This window comes from Anser cygnoides, chromosome 3, assembly GCF_040182565.1.
Source record: "Anser cygnoides isolate HZ-2024a breed goose chromosome 3, Taihu_goose_T2T_genome, whole genome shotgun sequence".
Lineage (NCBI taxonomy): Eukaryota > Metazoa > Chordata > Aves > Anseriformes > Anatidae > Anser > Anser cygnoides.
In genome coordinates, this window is record NC_089875.1 from 77,985,597 (window position 1) to 78,010,046 (window position 24,450).

Here is a 24,450-nt window from a genome sequence, read left to right on the forward strand (position 1 = left end):
TCTTAGATAAACTATTCTCAGATCACAGAAGCCTATCAGAAAGTCCATCAAATAAGGTATAACCCATCTTCTCAAAGAAAATAAAATTTTATATAAATAATATATAAATAGCAGAAAAGCTAACTAATTTTTGTTGTGTTTGTGTTGGGATCTTAGGAAGTTTCTCACAACAAAAGCTTTAATTATGGGGAACATACAGGAGCTGATCAAATCTGAAATATCAGTAAATTAACTTTTACAGCAAACAGTTAAAAGTAATAATAAATTGTCAGGAAAACTCTTCACCATGTTGTTTTAAAGGAACTGAAGTATGAAATTTCTAAACTACTGTGGTGTCCAGTGTAACCTAAGAACAGCTATACAGGATCAGACACATACTGATAGTGACCATAGCAAATACTTTGGAAAGAGTTTAAAAATAGGACAAGCATGCAATAATGCTTCTTCAGCACTCTTTTCCGTCCTTAAGAAGTTCAAAGAACTTCCTAGAAATGATATCTTTGAAGGTATTAGGGGTCAATGTAATTTTTTTTTTTTTCACCACAAATTTATCTGATTGCTTTTTGAAACCATGTGAATTTTTAGCAAGGAGTAGTTTAAGTAAATGTGATAAGAAAGGCTTCCTTTCACTATGAAATTTCTACCTTTCCTGTTCTTTAGTAACCTACACATCTTGTATGAGAAGAAAAAATGAACAACTATTTCCTACTTACTTTTTCTGTCACTCATAATTTACAGATCATTTTTTTTTTGTTCTCCTTGTCATCTCTTTTTCAGCCTGAGTCTCTGTTGCTCATAGAAAAGCCATTCCAAGCCCACCATCCTTGCTGTCTCACTCTGACATTCTCAAATGGGTCATCAGAGTTTACACTATTTTTATGTAATTTTGTACCATCTTTTTAGTCATTGTTACTTGCAAAACACTGAATAGTCAATTTTTTTTAAAGTTTCTTTTTTTTTGTTTTAACCATTTTCCTAGCCTAGAGCTAGTATGAAGCTCTTATTTCTAAAACAGTACTTGGATTTTCGAGTGAAAACAGTTAACACCCTTCATGAAAGTCATGAGAAGCTCCTTTTGGCATTCCTTATAGCATGCCTTAATGTGCTATTGGAAACTTCAGGATTTGGAAAGCTGTTTTTTTAATAATTTCTGCAAAAAAATCATCAGCAAGCTGTCTCAAATCCTTTTGTCCAAGCCTATCATACAGCTATCTAGGGTGTTATTTCTAATAATTTCTGCTCAGTTAGGTACACAATAACAATGGTATTACATGTATTCAATCAAGTATTTTTATTCATAGAATACACCTCAAATTTATTTTAGCAGTTTAAATAAGTGAGTTTAATGTATATTTAGTCAAGCATTACAGTAGTGAGGGCTTAAGCAGATTAGAAATAAATGAATCCAATTAAAGAACACGTCTGTGAAATTTGATATGTCATAGGCATGAATGAACTGTTTGCACAGCAACTGTAAAGAAATCATTAATGATTAACTATTTAGAAGAGATTTAATCAAGGATAAATGGTATAGGACATAGTTAAAACATTTGTGTTGAATATCTGGAGATTCTGAAATAATAAAAACATGCTTTGCATAAATAGTGGCACAAATATTGGTCTTGGATATTTTTTTCTTTCTTGTGTGTGGTAGATGTGCAGCCAGGGGCCACAGCTGAGACTTAGCTTACTAACATTAGCTACCATATACATTGACAGTGGGAGATTGTTCCTTCCAACAGAAAGCTGAAGTTTACTAGGTGAGACGGACAAAGATGCTCCACAAAATTAGTGTTTCCCCATAGGACAATATTGTTATCCTCATTTTTACAGCTGAAATTCAGGAAGATTAAGGTGGGGATTCTCAGAAGTGATCAGTGCTGGGCTAAATTTGACCCTATCGGAATTAAGAGTCCCATTGGCTGCCTTGAGAGTAAGCTCAGGGAGGTGCCAAGTGCTTTCAAAAACCCTGTGATATATGATTTGTTCTATGTGACACCAGTCAGTGATTTGTGGGAGAGCTGAGAGTTTAATCCAGATCAACTGGCTAGTAGATCAGTGTCTTAAAGGTGTCAGAGGTATCCAAGGTTTTTTTTTTTTTTTTTTTTTGTTTAACATATACAAATTTTAAGAAGATTGAGATGGGAAAGTCCACCTTGTACAACAGCAGTCTGTTGCACTGTTGTTAGACTGGCTTTTGAAGAAATGGAAGCAGTCTTACATGTGTATGTGAGAATTTATGTTTGTGTGGCATTAATTCCTACAGGGATCCTGTGTACGTGTACATGCGGATGCACTGAGGTGACATTGTTTTTCATGGAATGTCTGAAAAGGAGTTGGAAGCAAAAATATTATCTGAATGTTCAGGTGGATTTAAAGTAAGGGAAAACCACAAATATTTACAAAGAAATCACCATAATAATTTAATGAAGGCTGACACTTATGGAGGTGAATCATGGAGTTCTGCAAGGTTAAACATGCCTTCGGATAAAATGTTGTACTAGACACTGTTCTTAACTGTTTTGTGGCCATCCAGAAAAGAAAGCATTACAGACTATCCCCTTTAATCTCAGTTTCTTGTTATCAGGCAGATTCTAACATATAAAAACCTTTATAAACTCCAATCAAATACATTTCTCCATTTAGCTTGACAGGCACTGAATATACACCATATATGACTTTTAGATGGTTGTGCTCCTAGACACATTTGAAAGAAAACAATCCCAATATAAATGAATGTTACAGAATTAAACTGAGGTCATCATATTTTATTTATTTTATTTAAAGCTCATTGTCAGTGCTATATGTAATTAAAGATGTTCATCATCTCTTTATATAATTATCCTAGGATATCTTAGGCATTTTATTCACAAACAATAATAAGCCTTGGTGCATATTTTTATCTAGCAAATCTAGTAAGTAAAGGCTTACAAAGTGTACAAAGGGCTCCTTTTGGAGCCAGAGATGGCTAGACATGTGGTTGGGAATGACAAACTGTACCTTTAGACTGCTGAAATATCTGCTACACCATGATTATCTAGAGGCCAGGACGTTTTATTTAACTCCAACTGACAATCAAATGACTGCACTCTGAGACAAGAAACCAAGCAGGGAAAATAAAAAATGTCTTTGACAGTAGTTCTTCTAGAAGATATCCTCAGGCGTTTATGTTAAATGGTCTGAATAGGAAACTTCACAGTTCAGTTTTCCTGAACGTATCAAATCATTTAATTGAACTTGCTGGTTTGGATTACTCTGTCTTTAAGAGCAAATACAGAAACACGATATCATGTACATGAATCTCATGATAGGAGAAGCTGTAAACTTCGACTCAACAAGATGTAAACAGCTACTGTTGCTTATACTATTTATGGGGTAAATAGGTGCCTGACACTCAGTGAAGGGATCCAATGTACAGATCTCATACTTCTCCAACTAGATGCAATGCTTAGTCATTAAATGTTCTAGTGATAAAAAAGCACAAGAGAGATTTAACCATTAAGTGTTCTAGTGATAACCACATGAGAGATTTCTAGAGGGTCTTTCCAATTACTTTGGTGAGCAGTAGGTCAGACTTTTATGGGGCTTTTCACTCAAGAATTTAGGGAGGATAACCGTCGTCATCCCAATTACTGATGGAAAAACTGAGACATGGTTTATCTCTGAGGTCAGACAACTGAACATCACTATAACTTCATAATAAGCAGTGAAGTTCAAGAGTTTTTTTTTTTCCACTTCAGGCTAGTGTCCTGAAAGTTGGCTTCCTGTGTGAGTGAACTGAAGCGCCCTTATTGTGACTGGGTTGGGAAGATGCTAAGGGGATTGCGTTTGCTCCTCCTGACAAGTCTCGCAAGCAGACTGAGGCCTTTGTAAACATTTCTGAGACACATTGTACATGAACAGAGGACACAGCAGATGAGGAAATTGTCTGTTTTGTTGTACCATCTGCTGATTTAGAAAGCCATGAACATGACAAACAGCCAGAATCTGTTCTCTTTTCACTCATCTGTTGAATGGCGCTGTTAGCATTGCATGAGCTGGAGTGTGGAAATGTTAAAAGTTGCAGGCATTGTTTAAAAGTAAAAGAATGATATATTACAGTATTGTGGTCAGACATGCATGAGGAAGTGCCAGACTTTTACCACCTTCATGGCTGATTTTCACTGAATTGCAACAACTCAGCAAAATAGACTGAATATTAACGACATTAACACCTTTAGTTTAATTACATGTTTTCTATTCCATATTCTGTTAGACTGGCAGAAAGTCTGACCAAAGTAATGTTCTTGATTTCTAACAACAACAACAAAAAAGTGCAGTGAGCATTAATATGTCCCTTTTTATATATAACTTTGTGCAGCAGAAGAAATTTTGAATATATATTATTTGTTCATAAGAAATAATACAACCAATTAAAATTACACATTGGTTTCTTTTGCGTAAGCAATGCTTTCCACTTTGCTTCAGAAGTGTGGATAATTGTACTCATGGTGTAGGAACTGCTGCATTAAGGTCATCCAATGTTTTACATTCAACATGTACTTCATTAATTACCTTAATATGTTTAAGGAATGATATAGGTGTAGGTTATCCAGTGTTTGCAGGACTTTATGGTCCCTTAGTGCCTTTTTATTCTTTATTTGCTATGATTTCCAGTGACAGCATGATCACTGTGTATTGTTCAGACTATCAATTGGGAGATACCAGAGAATAAAGTAAGATCTGATTCCAGTTGTATATTGGTGTTTTGTTTGCTGCTGGAGAGAATGAACTGAAAGACATTTCTAATCTAATGCCATAACTTTGTGTATGAAGACTGAATTTCTGTAAATCTTTTTTAGGGTGTCTAAACTTAATGTCTTTTGATACAAGAAAATACACTGTATATATCTGTCTCTTTACTGGTTATTTGTGTATTCTCAATCACTGCGTGTATAACTTATTCTTCCTTTCTGGCATGTTGTGGCATTAAGGTGAAAAGGTACTTTTCCTTATGGCTTTTGCAGATTTTACCATAGGCTTTGTATTTTTTCTTCATGTTTTGAAGGTTTCTTTCTTGTTTTGAAGGTTATGCTGCTTATGAGTGGACATATATAAGATCTCTATTCTTGAGTCTTTGTCCTACTCCTTAGGTTCTCTTGGTTCAATCTGGATATTTATTCTTCACTAATGGATGTCATTATTTTACTCCTTCCTCTGGATACATCCTGTTCAGCTGCTTTTGCTATTTGAAAGCATTTTTCAGGGCTTAAGTTCTCTTCTGTTCCATAGTCAATACCGTCTTTAAGCAAGATTCTTAATATCTTCAAAATTATTTTTACCCATAACTCTCTAATCTTAACTCACTTTAGTTTTTAGATTTTGATTATGGTAGTCCCAAATAGCCAACAAACTACTGCTCCAACAAACACAACCACAGAAAAGCCCAGCTTTTCTCTACAGTATTAATTTGTCTTGGGCCTTTGTCACTAATTCTAGTCTTCCCAACACTATTTCTAGCAAAGCTGACTCACTCTTTCCTCATTTTTTCCCCTCCAACATAAAAAACAAACACACAAAAAAACCTGTCTCACTTTTTCAGTTTCGTGGTGAGTTCTATTCACAGGCCCAATTGCCATATTTATGCAAGCTTTTTTTTTGTTTGTTTGTCAGGAATTTGGGATCTGTGGTATTGTGATACTCTTTCACTGTTCTTTTTTTGGTCTACATGTTAATCAGCCATTATCTCTTCCTCAAAATTTTGTTAGACAGACTTGCCACCATGTTTCACATTGTACTTTTTGGCAGTTATAGTAGGCAGAAAGCATCTTATAACGCTGATTTGTGAGAACTCTTCACACGTGTTGCAGATCCAGCTGGCACACAAGTCATGGGCAAAGAGATTGGTTTCCTTTGCCAAATGCTTTTCTTCTTCAGCCTTTGTCCATTTCTGTCTATGTAGCTTGATATAGTTAGGTCCCTTTAGTAAAGAATGCTTTGTACTCAACTTTCAGATACTTTAATGCAGAGAAGTACAGTTGGTACAGACATTGACGCATATTTTTTCATGATGTTAACTCTAGTACATCAACAAGTACTTTCAAAATTAGGATCGAGCTATATGTAGGGCAGTGGAAGAGCCAGCAACAAGGTACAGAATAGAAATGCTTCTGGGAGTTACATCTGAGAAGACAATGGGGAGCAGTATATTGTAGCAAGTGGATTTTACGCTTTTTGATTTCTTTTCACTTGCAGTGAAGCATGGTAATCCAGTTTGTAGGTGCTTGATACATTGACCATACTGGCCCAATTCTCATCTGGGGGGAAGGGACAAGATAGGGAAGAAATAATACATTTTTGGAAGCATATGCTAAGGAGTCAAAGAGGACCTCGAATTTCCATCCAACTGTGGAAAGAATGGCTGTTTCCTATCATGAAAAGGTGGAGGTCTTCAATGTGTTTCCCTTTGCAAAGAAGCATCACTTTGGTCTTGTCTGGATTCAGTTTGATCCATCTGTTCTTCATTTAAGAGCTAATTTCCTGTAGTTATTCTGATGTTTTATAGTGATGATAGTTGCATCAGAAAATGAGATAAATAGTAGATTGTCAGCAACATACTGTTAGCAATTGAACACATGCCATATCACTCTCTCTCTCAGCAGTCTCATGTAGATAGATGTAGATTATATGGATCCCTGTGGGATTCTGAAGGTGAGGACCTTGGAGGAAGGGGCTCGTACCCACCACCTTTTTTTGAATTACATGTAGAACATGAAATGCCGTACTACTGTGTTGCTAGGACTGTGTGATAGAGGATTCAGGTGTCCGAGAACAGGAATCTGGAGATTACAGTTCCATGGTTGGCAGAAGTTTTATAAATGCCTCCAGGAAGTTGTCAGAATTTCCATCTGTAGTTTGTATACCACTAGGAGTCCTGGTTCCTCTAGTCCTTTGCCTTATAGTACATATGGATATACTCAAACATTTTCATTTCTTGATGGAACATCTCCTGCATCTGACATTGAGAACACAGGACCCTTCCTCCATGTTTTCTTAGCTGCCTTTTTTTTTTAAACTTCTGGTATTTATCTTGGCCTGTTGTTAGTGGTGTTCTGGTATCTATCTTGGGTCTTCTGAGGGGTAGCTGTGCTAGGTTAGGGATGGTATTGAATCATGTCTTGGTGATGCAAAAAGTCCAGGTGTTTCATCTGAAAGGAGAGTGCAGATGTGTTTTTTAACCAGAAACTTCACATTCAGCAGCAAGAACTTCTTGTCCTCAGCAATTGGCTGCAAATACTAGCTTTTGGTGCTTACTCTAATGTGTGGTGTTCTGGGAAGGTGACTCCTCACCCTCGACATACCAAGAATTTAGAAAGGTAACACATAACAGTATGTAAGGTTTTGGACAGGTCCGACATACCTGTTTTTTAGATTCTCATGGCTTAGAACTGTTGTACAATGTAGTCTCTAAGATTTCAGCCCTTATACAGGACTTAAGAGCAGGCAAGTTGTGCTGGAGTAACAGTCTGAGGTCTGAATACTGAGGTGGTGTTTATTCTAATTTTTCAAGACTACTTCACTGACAGGAGAAAACAGCAGGCAATTACCAAGTGGCATGCACCAGAAATGAGTGGGTAACGGCAGGGGTGCAGAGCTATGTCTTCTCCAGCAGAATGGAAGGCAAAAGAGTTGGTAGATTATAAAAGCAAAACAGAATGTCCTCATCTGCTTAAAGTTGTGAACAATTTATCTCCTCAGTTTTGATTCATTTTCATTTCTGGATGTAACACCTTCTGCACCTGACAGTGAGATGGCAGGACCCTTCCTCCATATTTTCTTATAATCAATATGTCAGTGGAAATGTGTATATCATGGTGTGATTGACAGTTTTTAGGACTATTGATAAGGTCTTATGCTATCGTAGTGGTTAAATATGAAGATTAATTGACATCCTTTGTTTCTGATGTTTTGTGTAACATGAAGATAATTTGAAAGGGCACCATTATGGAAACAGATGCTTTTGCAAGTCAAGCCAAGCTGTCTGGGTTAAAACTCTGGGGGTAAGCATGGGAAAGATTAGTGGTTTCGAAATATGTGGACAAGCCTTACCTGTTGAACAGGCCAATGGAAATCCATATATTCAGATGTTTTCACTACAGGGAGGATATTTGAAATCCAAATATTGTAGCAGAGACCTACCTCAATTAAAGGCAAAATTTGAAGAAATGACCTCATTAAGAAGTAAATTTGAATTACAAAACAGTAATTATGCTTAGCAAATCTCTACCCACTATGGACTGGAAACAGTGTAGTCAGCACAGTTCTAATGCCAGTGATTCGCTTTCATGTGTGATATGCACATGAATACATACAAATCGTCTGCATTGCCAAAAAAACTAAGCCTGTTCTACCAACAAGTTTATTGTTTATCAGATGCAAACCAATGTTAGTGTAGAATTGTCAGTAATTAATTTGTCTATTCTGCAGGTTTATCTATGGTTGTCCAATGATTAATCCTATGTCATTTATTTCAGTAATTTACCAAATTTATCCTTCTGCCACTGATTTTTATCTGAAATTTCAGTGTACTAAACTGTGATATGTTCAGTTTGTGGTGCAGTTCCTTTCTGAAAAAAAATGTTAAACCGTCATGGCTTACATCAATATACATGTGATTATAAAACAAGATATTGTTGCTAAAGTTGAGTGAATAATTTACTATTAATATAATTCATTAAGGATGAGAATGAGTCTTTAGGTTCAAACAGAGCATGGGGTAATGTGTGAATGAATATGCTGCCTCTTTGACTGCATAAGTCAAGCATTATTCTTTCCTTCTCTCCTGATTAACACAAAGGAAGAGAAAACCCATGAATCCTTCCTCTTTTCTTCCAGGTAGGTAGGTGAGGGAGAAACTCTTGCTCTGCTTTGTTTAAATGAATCATTGTCAGAATAGGTTCCGTATGACTACATGAAAGCTGGAGAGCTCGTTTCTTACTCCCCTGGGTACCAGCAGACACGCAGATGTGTGCAGAGGGGTGCAGTCCAAGACATATGCCCTCGTTATGGGTTAGGAAGACATCATGAATAGTGCCAGTTTTCCTTACTTTTAAGTATTCGTTAGAAGGTTTGAAGAAACTAATACAGAACTTCATGAACTGCCATTATATTTATCTCCTTATAGAAAACCTCTGATATTTTGTGAGTGTGTGGCAGGCCATTTAAATTACAAGATTTTTATTTATTTAACTGTTTTCTCTGTCTGGAAAGCTCTTTCAGTGTAAGAGACTCTTCAAACAGAGGAATAATAACTCACAGGATGCATAGAAGAATAAAGATTCACAGATTTCCACCAATTGCCTGAAACCATGTAAATAATGAAAAATATAAAATTAGAAATAGTTTCCCATTAAAAAACATGTTCAATGTATTTAACCATCTGTATTTGCAGGCTGTTATGTGCACCCCCACACGTACACTAACACACACATGTAAACATGTACGTTTCTAGCACAGTTAAGAGTTTCAAGGAAAATGTGTCCTATTTACTGCTTAGCTGTGTGACCAATGCAGAAGTGTAATAAAAATCTCAAAAATTCCATCCTAGAAATTCCCATCCTAGTTTATTACTGAAAAAAAGTAGATCAGGATGATAACAGTTGGCTGCAAAAAGAAATTGTATTTTTTCAGTTTAAAAATAGTGCTATTGTTTAGTAAGCTATACTATTTAAATGCATTAGGGTGGTATACTGGCTTGTCCTGGACGATTTTTTTTTTTCTTAAAAATATCTTTCATTTCCACCTCCCACTAAGAAGGAAGGTATGTTTCCCATTAAGATATGAAGTGAGTTTGTTTTTCACTTTTGCCTTTTATATAGGGATACTGAATATAAAGGACTACAGCTCTCCTTGGATCAGGTCACAGCTACCAAGCCGGCATTCTCATACGCAAATTCAACTCCGACCATAACGGATAATAGAAAGGCAAGCAAATCTCGCCTCTCGAGCACAAAGTCAAAATCAAGGACATCACCATACCCACAGGTAGTTGTCTCTGGAAAACAAAATTAAATCTTTTTGCATATCTTGATTTTGACTGCTATTTTACCCAAGTAATTAGAATGGTCCAAAGAACATGTTACTCAAAGGGAATAAAGGATGACAAGCTATAAGATGTTGAGGCAGGAATATGTTTCTTTAAACTGTTTCTAAAAAGCTGGAAACAGTTATGTTTCAGCATGCATAATAAATCATCATCAACAACAGTAACAGCACAGGGCTCAGAGTTAATGAGGAGTGGACAGAAGGACAAGTGAAAATGTTGCTTTTGAAATACTTGGTTTGTGAGGACTGTGAGTTTTGCCATTTGAGAAAACTTGGTTTATCTTACTTACTCTTTGATAATTCCAACATATCTAGAAAGTTGCCAGATGTTTGACAGCAGTTCAACACTGAATGCTAGTCCAAAGGAGTGAATTTTGAGGAGGGAAAGCAGCAAGCTGGCTGGCTGAATTGTAACAAGGCAGCTTTTCTGTGTACGAAGCTTTGAAAGGGAGAAAGCTCTGGTAGGCCATTGGTATCAGCAGACTTTAATTTCCCAGATTTCATTTTAAGGCCTCATGTTTTAGGAACATGCCCCTGCTTGTAGAATGGACCAGATTCAAGTGGGTCTCTAACTTGCAGCTTCCTGAACACATCTATGCAAGTGATTTTTGCAGACAGTGCCACAGCATTTGCATACTTACGTTGTCAGCTGTTTAGCTCAAATAAATCCAATCTGTTGAACTAACCATTATGCTTGCTAAAAAATAACATAGGTCTTACAGAGCCCTCATTCCACTACACAATGGGTATAAATGTATACATTCATGATGTAACATTGGGGAGCTATATATTTTAAAAGCATCCAGGTCAATGTTGATCCAATAATGACCTCGAGGATAGCAGTTTCTCTATTCTAAACTGACGTCTTTTGAGTTTACAATGTCAGCCCATGTGTCTACATCATTTCCTTGCTTTCCTCAAAAGTACCAAGGATAAGAGTTTGAGATGAATGTCATCTGCTTTTGATACAGGAAATATTTAACTGAGCACCTAGACAGGAACTCAGATGCTTAATTTTTAGATCCTAAATTTACCAGAGATTGTTACAACTATTGTCATTTTAGCATTTGTTCACACATGTTTCTATGGGTTATTAAAGAATAGCCTTTCTTGAATACACTTGAATAAACCAATTGTAATAAAACTGCTTTAAAGAATCAGGAAAGGTACCTACAATTAATTCTAAATTATATTTTTAAGATGACTGTCTTTGATTTATTGAAATTGCTCTTTGTTTCCCTTTGTATGGTCCTTTCAGAAGTCCTCCTTTGCTAGCAGGACAATCCCAACTGAAGACCTGTCACCCTCCCAATCCGATTAGCTTTCTGAAAGTGTAACTTTCATCAGTACCCTTTCATTCTCTCTGCCACCAGAAAAAAAAATATTGAACAGTGAAATATGAACAAAAATATTGAGCAGTGCAGTGTTGAGACTGTTGGTTTATCAGGGACTGCGGTCTGAGAGCTGAGGTTGTTTAGTTTCCAGTGACATTTTGCATCCTCATTACCAGCTGCCTGGTAGTAAAGTCACAGATTTCGTCATTCATAAAGAAGCAACAGTGCTAGTTGCCAGTATCTTGAAAAATGGTCATACCGTTCATTGTAGCACATCACCACAAGCAACGCTGGCAGCTTGGCTTTGCATCCCTCTCATCCTTCTCAACCACTGAATAAACTGTTGAAAGACTAAGAAAAGCTGTTATAAAGAACATACAGCAGGTGGTATGGCCTGTGTCCCTCAGTCTCCAGCCTACATAATTTGCCAGTCAGTTCTGGAGAATTAAAGTGCGACTCAAAAGGCATGGCTGGAAAGAGAGAGCATGGGTTTTGTCATAAAAAGGACCCTGGTTTTTGGTGGAGGAAGGAAGCAGGAAATTCATTAGTAAAACAACAGCAGTGAGCAAAGGTATTTGTCAAATTTAAGGTCACCTAAAAGATTTTAGATTTTTTTTTTTTATATGTATATTTTTTCCTCTTAGCATTTACTTTGCTTCTCCACTCTTGATGAGAAAAGGGAATTATATGCCTTATTGGGTGATGACTGAGAATCCACTCCCTTGCCAGCTGTGTACCCCTAGGATAGCTACATGAGATGTGAACTGTAAGAAAATCACATTAATAAATTTCAGTTGAACATTCACCACTAGGGCAAAAGGGGGGTGTTTTGGTCACCTAACACAATGTTATTTTTTTTTGTCCTCAAACCTAATGCAAAAACAGACATAATGCAATATGGTGCTTGTAGACTCTTTTATTGAGTTCATTAAATTGGAGGCACTTATCAGCATCTGATTAACACCAACTAACCTTAGCACAGTGGGCTTGTGGGTTCTGTGAAACCTGTCCCAAGCAGGAAAAGGGTGAGCAGAGAGAAATGCAACACAAAATTCATGACAGAGCTCTAGAATTTACCAGAGCACGTTGAACAGTGCTCTTCTAGGAAGAAGAGCACTTCCTCTTCTAGAGAGGAAGAGAGCTGAAAGAGAAGATGAAAAAGTAGGAGAGAGAACTTGATAGAGATACACATAAAAAGGAAATTGTGAGTTGGTCAAAAGATGTCTGCAGTCTTCCCCTAGGATAATAATCATTGCGAGGGGCTCCCAAAATCTAGCCCTGGACCTCATTTATTTTGTGTTCCAAAAATCTAGCCCTGGACCTCATTTATTCTGTACACAGGAAATAGCAACAAGATTGGAAAAACATTTTAATTGTGATCATCTGAACAACTGCTTTGGAGTTTAATCTCCCATTAATGATGATTGTTTGAAGAAAATATTTAAAATTGTCTGTTGTCTGCCTCTAATGAAAATTTTTTATGGTCAGTCTGGATAAACTTTTATTGTTTCATTTCTCATCCTATTCTTGTATAAAGAATATATATTTACATATACTTAATACATGTGTATACTTAATATAGATATATATAATGAATGCATACATACAACTAAGGATGTACCGAGTTGCTGTTGGATCCAGGCTTTGGTGTGTGTGTTACGGCATGCACAATTTTTGGAGAGTAATAGCCTTCTCCAGCAGTGTATAATTACTAACCTACCACACTACTGATACTGGAGGTAAATTGAACATATAGCTACTTTAAACAAATAACCTGGATTAATTCTGCAATCCACCTCTGTTTGGACATATCCTCTACTATTTTAAAGAATGGGGTAAAGATATCAGTCAGACTGAATTCTAGTCAGCCTTTCTTTTGTTTACCATTTCTTCCTGTAGCCTAAAGCTTTGGCAACTTCCAGTGTATTCAAAAGCAAAGCAAAACCTTCTTTTTATAGTAAACATAACTCCTGATCTGGTGAAGAGTCACCAGCAGTGGGGGTTATTTTAATGGACATGCTGTATTACTTTAATCTAAGCCTTTCACCATCTGTTCTGCCTATAACAGTGAATGCAAAAAGAACATATTTTACATTTCAGGATTACATTAGTAAAAAGTAAGATAAAAGTGATTTAAAAGCATGCATATGTTCTTAGTACAATGCTGCCTGCATCTGTGATGTTTTTTCTCATGGTTAAGACACAAATCAAGAGGAAAGCTGCTAATGCTGTTGTAGTGAAAGTTTTTCATGGAAAAGGGAACTCTGAGAGGGTTTCGCTATATATTTAATGTTTCTAATGATAAAAACCTGAGTAGGCTGCCAGAAAATTAGATAACTATAACGTCTATTGTTTGAACATCTGGCAGTGTGTGTGGAACAGGCTGCTGTTGCTGTGTATGACAGGATGAGTGGTCAGGCCAGTCAGACACCTGTAGGGATGAGAGGTCAGGCAGAAGAAAATCACCCAAGAAATACTACAATTGTCTTCTGGCTTAATACACTTTCATTGGCTCCCTTAAAGCAAGCTTTTATTAGCATGGAATTAATACTTTCCTATTTTCTTTCTGAAGTTTTTCTTGGAGTAAAAGGAGCATTATTGATGGCTAATAGCTCCTTTCTGTGTCAGTGCTAATCCTGCCAGTGTGCTCTCACTGCAATGGTACAATGAATTAACACTTTGGAAAATATTTCTAGTATCTTGAGGTGCTATTTCAGACTCCAGGACCAGCTGGAGGACCACTTAATTCATTTATTTTTGTTCTTTATGCTAGAAGATGATTCAGAAACCACCTGAAGTGATTTCAGATGTTGCCTGTCTGAAGAACATCATCATGTTTAAGTTCAGTCTGTTGGTTAAACTTTGTCAAAAACAAAGACAATACATTCTACCTGAAGGCAAAAATTAGCAGGAAGGAAAACATTTCTGGTGAGGTAGGATTGGGATTAAAAAAAAAAAAAAAAAAACCAAAACAAAATACTCTTTCACTAATTTTAATTGGCCAGAATTTTCATTAAATCAAATTCTGTTTTCTATGGTCTTTCATCACTTGACATATGGGAGCCTAATTTTGACTTGAGAGATAATGTTTCCACTCCCATGTCAGCAAAGTAGTATCTTTGATCATCCTTTCATTTCTCCCCCCGTCATCTTGTCATGCATGTCCGTATTTGGAGTCTCCACCTGTCAACATCAGATTCCCAGAAGAGACAGTCGTAGGACTGCAGCAGTAGAGGCATCTTGATGGTGCCAAATTGAGATGTGATTAATTTTAAAGGGAATTAGACATATTTTTGGCCTATGTCTGCTTATGTTCTACCTTAAGAATAAGCAGTCATATCAAACATTGATAGACAATGTGGGCCACAAACAATTCACTGTGTTAATTTAATTCTGTCCATGGCCTAGCAGCTGCTACGGGTCAGATCTCAAATAATCATCATTTACATCAAGTAGAAAGAATATGCATGAAGTATTGTTGGTCTTGACTACATGGTTATATGACATTACATGGTGCATTTCTGACACACTGGGCATGTACACTTTGAACTGTTTTCCCATTCTTGGAAAGGCTTGTGCAATTGAATCCTTTGTGGTTAACTTCAAGATTAAAAAAAAAAAGTGTAATTTTTCAGTTAAATGAGGAAATTCCCCTCAAAGGAAGATAAGTTGGACCCTCATGTATCCTTAGAAACAGAGAACTGGTAGAATAATACTTATAAGAACCAAATGAACTTCAGAATTTTCAGTTTGAAAGAATCATTGGCATTTATTACCATCATAAATTGTAAACAAAATTAAATATTCATAATAAAATTATTCAAAAATAATTTTCTTTGTCCTCATGAAAGAAGTACATATTCTTAGTTTTGCTGTTAATAAAAAAACAAATCAACTTGAACATTTTTATACTTAGATTTATGCATACATTACGTTTCTGTTTTAAGTTTTTAAATAAAAAAAAAATATATATAGTTTATAGAAATCAAATCCAAATCCAAAAAGTTTGCTAAAAGTAATTCTAAAAATAAAAACAGGTACAAAAATAGTTTTTTTTGTTTTGTGAATTTACATATTAACTAAAATTTAAGAGTTAAAATGTTGTTAATCATTTCTGTTTTTTTTTAATTTTAAACTTCATTTTACCTATATATTTTTTCAAAAAAATCAGTTCAGTATTTATAAAGATTTCTTTGTGACTAAGCAGTCTGAAGACGTTGGATCTGAAAGGGTAATAAAAGAGTTCGATGTCCTAATAGGTCAGAAAACATTATGATGGCTGAATAATGTTCCTAGTTAACTTATGTTGAGTTACTGGCATTTAAAAGAGCTCTTTCATGGCTATGTAACTATCTTACCTCCATCCACAATCAGATTTATTCTTTCATTATTAAAACTTTGCAATCAATATGGTGGTACTAGCTTGCTGGCCTCCTCCGTATCTACCAGTAGGCTTTCTGCCTACAGGTATTCTTCTGTCAACTAATAACAAAATATAATTGAGCTCTTCAAAGCCACAGCCCTTTCTTTCTTGCCTTTAAATAGCCTATCTTGTTAACAAACAGTATTCACAAATACGAACTGGAATCTGAAGAAATACCCAATTAAATGCCAAAACCGAAGTAGTTCCACTACTGATGTTGCACAGATGGTTTAGGTTTCTGTAAGTCAAACATCTGGTCAGTACTTTTGAGTGGTAAGTGCATAAAACCTTGATCCTGGCTGATAATGAGGAGTTTCATAGCAACTCAATCTAATGAAAAGGAAGGTAAACTTATGTTTTTAGGAGAGAGGCCTAATGCCTATTAAAAAGAAAGCAGAGTGGGCATCTGGAAGGTGAGTGATGGAATGGGAGAATTCCAAAGTCTCATGCTGTAATACATTGATTTGTGACATGAGTATGCAGTACTGAAGAGGTGAGCATGTACAGCTTTGGTCTCATCCCACTCCATAATCATGGGTGAAATTGATTTAAAGATGTTCCATGAAATTTGACAGTTCCAATAAATAAAAAGATTAAAAACCGAGATAGCTAAATCCTAGGAGGTTTAATAAGCTGCTTTTTTTCTCTCTCTCTTTTTTTTTTTTTCCAGAAGGTATCCAAAAATTTAAGACATTCATCAAGAATATTTAGAAATTTGTGAAATTGTACTTAACCCTTACTTCTGTCAAAACAAATGTTCATGCTCCTATTCTGTTTACTTTTCCAACTGCCTGCTAACTTCTTCTTCTGTGTTGGGAGGGCTCTGCTTAAGTGAGGGTGCCAAAATGCCCTCTGCCTGATTTGGCTAACTGTTTCCTTTTCTGGCAAATAGTTGCTTGATTTTTCTTGTTCCCACATTGAAACAGATCTGTGATTTTTAGCTTCCTACTGATCTACTATCACTTTGGGACTTTACTCTGTAGTAGTGTTGGGAGTCTCAGTATCTATGGGAAGCTTTCTTTTCCCTAACAATAGGTGGAAAAAAGTTCCAAGATACCCCAGGTAAGGAAGAAAAACGTGGAAAAGAGATGGCACCATTGAAAAAATAACTTGCAAACACACTCAGTTTCAATTTGACATGAGAGAATGCTCTGGGAGTGGTGTTATTTTAAAAGCATTTTGCGGAGAAGCCTTGCAGCACCATTGCTGAACATAAGCACTGGCTTTCAAAGCAATAAGAAAAACCTGGACATATTAAAAAAATATTGAATTGCAACATTTATGTTGGTGATCCTAATATCACACATCATAAAGGAGACGGCTATTAAGGGTTGACATGGGATGTTTTAGACTTTCACGAGGTCTGTCCTGTCATCTGTGAGCTCATTACAGGGTGTTATACAGGAAAGGATGAGGAGTCTAATCAGAAGGTGCAGATGTGTGGGCATGCTCATGGAAAACGCCCTGTCACATGCATAATCTGTCTTTTCAGTGCAGTTACTTGCAGATTTCATCCAGGCCTAGTAATTTCTCTACTTCTTTTGTTTTGCAGTATTCTGGATTTCACACTGAGAGATCTGAATCTGACCATGAAAGCCAGTGGGGTGGAAGCCCCCTAACTGATACGGCTTCTCCCCAGCTGCTGGAGCCCGCGGACAGATCGAGCTCCCAGCACCATGATGTCTCCTGTGCCTACAGACAGTATTCGGACCGCAGTGCTCTCTGCTATGGTTTTGCACTCGACCACTCCAGGCTGGGTGATGACAGACATTTCCATACTCAGGCCTGTGAAGGAGGCAGATGTGAAGCTGGCAGATACTTCCTTGGCACGCCACAGGCTGGGAGGGAAGGCTGGTGGGGCTCTCGGTCAGCCTTGCCCCTGACTAAGTCATCCCCCGAAAGCAGAGAAGCGTATGAAAACAGTATGCCCCACATAACTTCAGTGCACAGGATTCATGGTAAGAGATAATGGGATTTGCAGAAGTGGCACCGTCTCAGATAAAGCAACAATTTCAAAGTCATGCCATAAGCACACGTCTCTATGTGAGACAAAGGAAAAGATGCATGTTCTTGTCTGAGAGATCATGTGTATGGAAATGAGGAATAGTTCCAATTCAAGTTAGCAGGCTGGTTTACATACAGCAAAATATAATTTGCTGCATGTTTTTTAATCTGTGAAATTTAGGTGGGAATGCCTGGTTGGTGAGATCTAAAGGATAGTCTTAAAAATATGAACGAAATGATACACTTGATAGAAGAGCATTACTTTTGCACCTTAAAATCAAGCTACGTTGGATAGAATATATTTAGCACAAAATTAGCGATAACTACGCCCAACCTATGTTTTTATGTCTTCGTGTGTATACGCTGCTTATTACTAGATTCAGTAAGATTTGCTGCTTCTTACTCAAAATTGGCAATTCAAATTAACATTTGCTCTTGTTTTCAGACATATATCCCCACCTGTAATTCTTAGTTGATTTGAGTCTCTCCATCCTTTCAGCACCAAGCCTGAAGCCTTGCTTGGTGTCTAGCCCGTTGCACCCTCAGTGCATTAGCACAGATTCAGAGGCTGAAACTGATCAAAAATGCATTTGTAAAAACTGATCATGTGTTTGGATAAATCCAAAGATGCTAAGATTTAAAGGGTAGGCTGAGAGTTGAAAGACTGCAGCTGACCCCAAAATCAGAGCTAAAGTTTATAAGGGTAGATGTAACATAAAGTAATGTTTTTCTAGTAAAATAATCTGTCAATAATCTGCCAAACATAGGTTATATCTAAAGAACTCATAAGAGATAATTAAATTAGCACAGTTCTATTGGTTTGCAGAACGAGGCTTTTGGAGATCAAGAATAGCAAGTTCTAGGAAATGGAGGACAAACGATGAAAGAGAGTGAGCCCTTAGTTTTGTTGATCAATACTGTTCCTCACTTTTCCTGTTAAAACACACCTCCTTCCTTGTGTCCGTTCCGTCTGTTCTGTTCTTTCATATTTGTGTTTATCTAGTGATTTTTTTTCTTAAAGGAATATCATACAGATAAAAATGTAATGGTGTTAAATATTTATTCTATAATTCTATTAAGGTTAATCAATGCAAGTGGATAATAGAATTTTGACTTTTGTTTGTTCCTTGGCTTTGCTGTAATTCCAGGTGTTGTGATTTTTTTTTTTCTTATTGTATCAAGTCTTATGTGTTGTTTCAGTGGGCCTTCAGACTGCATGTAGCTTTGGGTAAAACCTGACACATTAGTCTCAGTTCAGAAGAGGAACACCTGAGTTTCCCTTGGAAATGTGCCATTTCAATTTGCTTTATGCAGTTCAAACCTTTAACAAATGAAACCCTTTTTGACAATTGTATGTGAACTTTGCTGTCAGAGCAGTTTCTTTAGGTAGAGGGTGCTTTTCTTCCTTTTCTGTTCTTTCAGTGTATCTTCTGGTAGTTCTGGCTTCTGGTCGCCTTACAATGACGCTTGTTTGACCACTATGGGAGGCCCTGGATGTTGCCTATGAGTCCATGCATTTCTGGTCACCCTTGGGAAGTCTGGTGCACAGTGGATATTGTTTATGCAGTGAGACATACAGAGCACATGGTGTGGAGCTGCTGATGACCCCATATAGCAGGGGAGCAACTTGTGTGAATCTGAAAATGGTTTTCCTTTGAGCAGTCTTATCAACCAATCCCATGGGCACCGTCCCTAGAGTGGACTTTGTATGTGCTAAGGCAAAGGCATTGCTGAGTAATTTAAGCAAGTCCAACACATGCCCTCCTGTGGGCACGTATCTTAGCAAATCCTTTATCAAGCCTTTTATTATAGTGTCTCCTTAGTTGGCTGTTCATGTATGGGGTCGCTCAGTTTCTTCCTAGCGAGGATTGACAGGTCTGATTCTGTCCTTTCAGCTACATGCAAGCTGAACACCTTCTCTGATATGTCTATGGGCCTTATTATTTAATGAGAGGTAAGAACAGTCATATTTTCCTGTTCTCATAGTTTTATACAGCAAATATCTCTGCATTGGGAAAGGACATCACATTTTTCCAGCAAACCTGTCTAACAGTGGTGTTCTTATGCTTCTTAGGAAGGTTAACTCTTTTACTGCTTCTGCTTGTTTAGTGTCATGTAGCTTGTGTAAAGTCACTACAGGACCAGAAACTATGCCACAGTGCTTTCTCTATGATTTAGCTCCTGGAAAGGACTAAGAAGAGACATTTAAATGATTCACACTACGTTCCTTGAGATTTGAGTTTTCACCGTGGTCCTAGGACTCGATGCAAGGATGTTGATGCAAAGATCTAGTGATGGGTCAGGGGCCTGAACATTGGTGTAAAGTGCACTTCAACATGCCATAAGGTATCCTGCCTGGCCACTAGCTGCTCTGAAAGATACGGAGCTCCTGTAGAGTCTATACCATACCTGCTGGGCCTATGCAGATGTGTGGTTACCCTAGAGTATCTCACATGGCACTAGATGTCTGTGTTTAGGTGCTTAGATTGCTTTTTTTGTGTATTTTCAACAGTGTTACTTGTTCTGTGTGCAGAAAGATACTGGAAACTAGAGGCTGTCACTGAAAAGCAAGGGCTCTACCAAAGTCATTTCTGGTGGCTTTGTTGAGTCATTTGCCTATTTCTTGGTTTTCTGTCTGCAAAATAAGGTTCAGAGTACTTGTTCTTTAAGATTGCTTGCCTCATTTGACCTCAATGCTTGTCCCCTTTCTCTCTTTCCTAGGAAGAGGACACTGGGATGAGGACAGTGTCGTTAGCTCGCCTGATCCTGGCTCTGCCAGTGAATCAGGTGACCGATATCGCACTGAGCAGTATCAGAACAGCCCGCATGAGCCCAGCAAAATTGAAACTCTAATAAGAGCTACACAGCAAATGATTAAAGAGGAAGAAAATAGACTACAGCTACGGAAAACGACCCCTGATCCACTGGTCTCCATTAATGGCACAGGGAAGAAGCACGCTATCTGTTTTGCAAACTACCCTCAGCAGCAGCTGGCAGGTGATGTCTGCCGTGTCCCAGCAGTTGCCAACACTCCTCCCTGTGAACACATCCAGCAACGAGATGGAAAGATTATGAGCCCACATGAAAATGACTATGACAACAGCCCCACAACACTGTCTAGGATAAGCAGCCCCAGTTCTGACCGAATATCAAAATCTAGTTTGGTACTAGCTAAAGACTACCTGCATTCAGACATGTCCCCTCATCAAACCCCAGGGGACCACCCAGCAGCATCTCCAAATTATTACAGCTCCCACAGGCAGTACTTTGATAAACATGCTTACACATTAACTGGATATGCCCTGGAGCATCTATATGACTCTGAAACCATTAGAAACTATTCATTAGGCTGTAATGGATCACACTTTGATGTGACTTCTCACTTAAGGATGCAGCAAGATCCAGCACAAGGACACAAGGGGACATCTGTTATAATAACCAATGGAAGCTGACACTTTTTTTCTAAAAACTTTTGTGCTTTAAAAAATAACCTTTGAGACCTAATTGGAAGATTATATGTTTTCATGCCCTTGTCATTACCAGCATTTGATATACCACAGTGCACTAGAGAATAACCTAAGGTTTGGGGGGTATATGTAAAGTTAACAAACATTACTTTTAAAAAATAAAAATGCACTGGCATGCAGGATTAGAGGGAATGGAGCTAAACTCAAAGTTGGTGAGGTGAAAAGGATGGAAAACGTCTAGGTAGGGAGCACTTGGGCAGGCTAGCAGAGCAATTTATGCACACTCTGTAAGAGGTGGTTGTTTGGAAACACTGCCAAGGGCAGACCTTGTGAAATGCATGGAACCCATAGGTCCCAGACAACAAAACTGCTATGCATTCTTAACACAGGAAGTTGGAAGGTGTTCCTTTGAAATACACATCAAAATGTGTACTTCTGGTGATCTTTTTATTCTCTAAAGGCCAAGTGTGTTATGCTACTCCATGGTATAAAGCATCTATGGCTAACAAATACAAAATCAGAAAGGGAAGAAAGAACTCCTCAGATGTGTTATTTCCATGTGTACCCACATGCGCAGCTATTGCATACACTTGATCTGAAAGGAATCAAATAAGCAGTATCCTTATGATTAGCGTGATCAAATATTTACTTCTACTGTATTTAAAAGAAAGAGAGCCTTTCTTGGTGTTGTTTTGAGAAATGCATAGGTCTTGGTTGTCTTGATAGAGACATGAGAGATTGTCCTCATATATTAGAAAGGTTGCACAAGGAGGGAAGTGGAATGAAATGGAAGAAAATCACTGGGAGAAACAGCGTGAATTAGGAGTGGTCCAAGATAAAAACGTTTAACCCTGTGGCTATGTATGCCATTTACTAATAATTACAATATAAAGAACAGTGGTTATAAATGACCACATAATTAAGAATTACTTTGAAACACAGAAGAAACTCAATAGAATCAGATTTTTTTTTTCTGTTAAAAAAAAAAGTAACCACGTCAGTGTAAGAATTTGGCAAGGATAGACAAAAACTGTATGGTGGTTCATCCTAATTTTGATAAAATTTTGGAGTAAATTAAGAAAACATAGAAGATTGTAAGAACTCTGACATACAGTGAAGTAATCAGTATGACTTTGAAAAAGGAATATGCATTCTTTTCTTTCTTGCAGCAGAAAATTTAGTGGATATCAGAACATATTAGGAATATCAAAATCAGTAATATGTACATAAACTATACTGAGGGAAATCAGGGTTCCAAGAAATTCAGCTGCATTAAAAAAGTTGATATTATTGTGGCCTGTCCTAGACTCATAGAAGACATAAAAAGAGGCAGAGAAACTTTTTGCAATTTTTAATAATCTCATGAAAAAAGAGTCACTAATTGTTTGGAAAATATTCAATTAAAAACATGCTAAAAAAGTAAAATAGGGTGTTTGTAGGCACAGTTACTATACCTGTCCTTCTTTGTATAGCATTTATGTGATGTCTCAAGGTTGACTGCAACAGGAGCAGGACCACCACTCCTTATTATACCAAAGGGAGGTAAGGGGACTTGAGGAGGTTACTAAAATGAAATTAGCAATAAGTCTAGTTTCATTTGTAACATTAAGAATTTCAGCATATGGGATTGAGTCATCAGTGGGACTAAATATAAACCAGCATGCTACGGGTGGGTTAAAAATATCTATTTTCAAATAAAACTAATCAGAAGCAAAAGCTAAATAATAACATTATAAACCACGTAAGTAGGGATGTACTTGAAAGTAGAGGAAATTACCTCTCTGAACTTGGAATATTGTGCATAGTTCTGATCACTCCAAGGCAGATTGTGAATCTTGAATTGAGTAGTACCTTACTCCATAAGCAATCTCTGTTGACTGTAGTGTGATCACTCCTGGTGAAATGTACATTGAACACAAGGAAGAGCAACACAGTCTGGTCTTTATTATCTAAAGCTCATAATAGAAAAGGTGGAGCAGAGCTCAGCAAAAAGATAAAGAGACTGAAAGATCTAATAAAAACTTTAAATAAACTGGGTCTGTCATCTTTGTAAGGGAGAAAAGTAAGGGGGAATGTCACTGGTGTGCACCAAGCTCTGCACAGAGGAGAGATAAATAATGGTCTAAAACTATTTGAACTAGCGACAGAAATGAGAGACAGGGCATTGAATGTCAGCCAAGACAGAATGAGAACAAAATGATTTGGCAAGAAGTATATTTGACTAACTGCCAAATGAATAACAAAGGTCATAAAGAGAAGCAGCTAGGGATTTTTGTTTGTTTGTTTGTTTTAAGATAAAAACAAGGAAAATAAATGAGGGAAAGAAAAACATTGACAACTGTTAACTCAGAGGAAGGAATGGACCAAAATGGACTCCTTTCAGCCCAACAATTGTATATATTCCTAAAGCATAGGAATGACAAAGTATTTTTGATAAATCTAGTTCTGGACACATATTTATTTCACTTATTCCTATGAATAATATGGATAAACTTGTATTTGGAATTTCATTGTACAGTATTAAAATACAATTTGCAAAGCAAATTAGAGTAGAGGTACATGGTATCATATTATCCCTACTAGTACATATAAAAATAAGTCTAAGTGTCAATATTATTTTGTATAAGAGAGGAGTTTCCTAAAATGTTTGGAAGAATGGAATTTTGTCAGCACTCACGTTTATCACCAAGCACTTGGGATCACCAAGTGCTCTTTTTACCAGACTTTTAATATGAAGGGTTCTGCAGAGCAGCTGGAACACCCTGGCTCTGATCTGATGTCCACAAGTAGTGAGGAGAGGACAGTTTGGGCACAGCTATATTTGCATCCTGACAGACACTTTGTAAAAACACACTTATAAAGCAGACAGGCACAGTATAGGATGCTTGTATTCTATACAATTTCATCTAGGAAAAAAGCTAGTGTGCTATGCAGTAAAAAATCCCTGTTGTTATTTACCTTAAGTTCAAAATAAAACTTTCCAAATTGTTGTTATTTATCCTATTTTAACAGTCCCAGTTCACACCAGTAAGAAATTAACAAAATGCACTGTAATATACAGGGTACCTGATATATCAGCAGAGAGGTGTAAGGGTCTATTCATGCAGCCATGTTGTGCTACAAGCAAAGGCTGATACCC

At 37.1% G+C, this 24,450-nt stretch overlaps 1 protein-coding gene across 5 annotated transcripts in view; it reads left to right on the forward strand.

Moving 5' to 3' along the window:
- SIM1 (SIM bHLH transcription factor 1) overlaps positions 1-23,343 on the forward strand; it is a 47,227-nt gene extending 23,884 nt beyond the window's left edge. For all 5 annotated transcript variants that reach the window (XM_048066666.2, XM_066994483.1, XM_066994485.1 and 2 more), the window contains 3 exons: positions 9,858-10,023; positions 17,393-17,798; positions 20,566-23,343. In XM_048066666.2, coding sequence (XP_047922623.1) covers positions 9,858-10,023; positions 17,393-17,798; positions 20,566-21,296 — 1,303 coding nt within the window. In that variant the 3' untranslated portion in view covers positions 21,297-23,343. The remainder of the gene's footprint in view (positions 1-9,857; positions 10,024-17,392; positions 17,799-20,565) is intronic.
- The last annotated feature ends 1,107 nt before the right edge of the window (positions 23,344-24,450 follow it).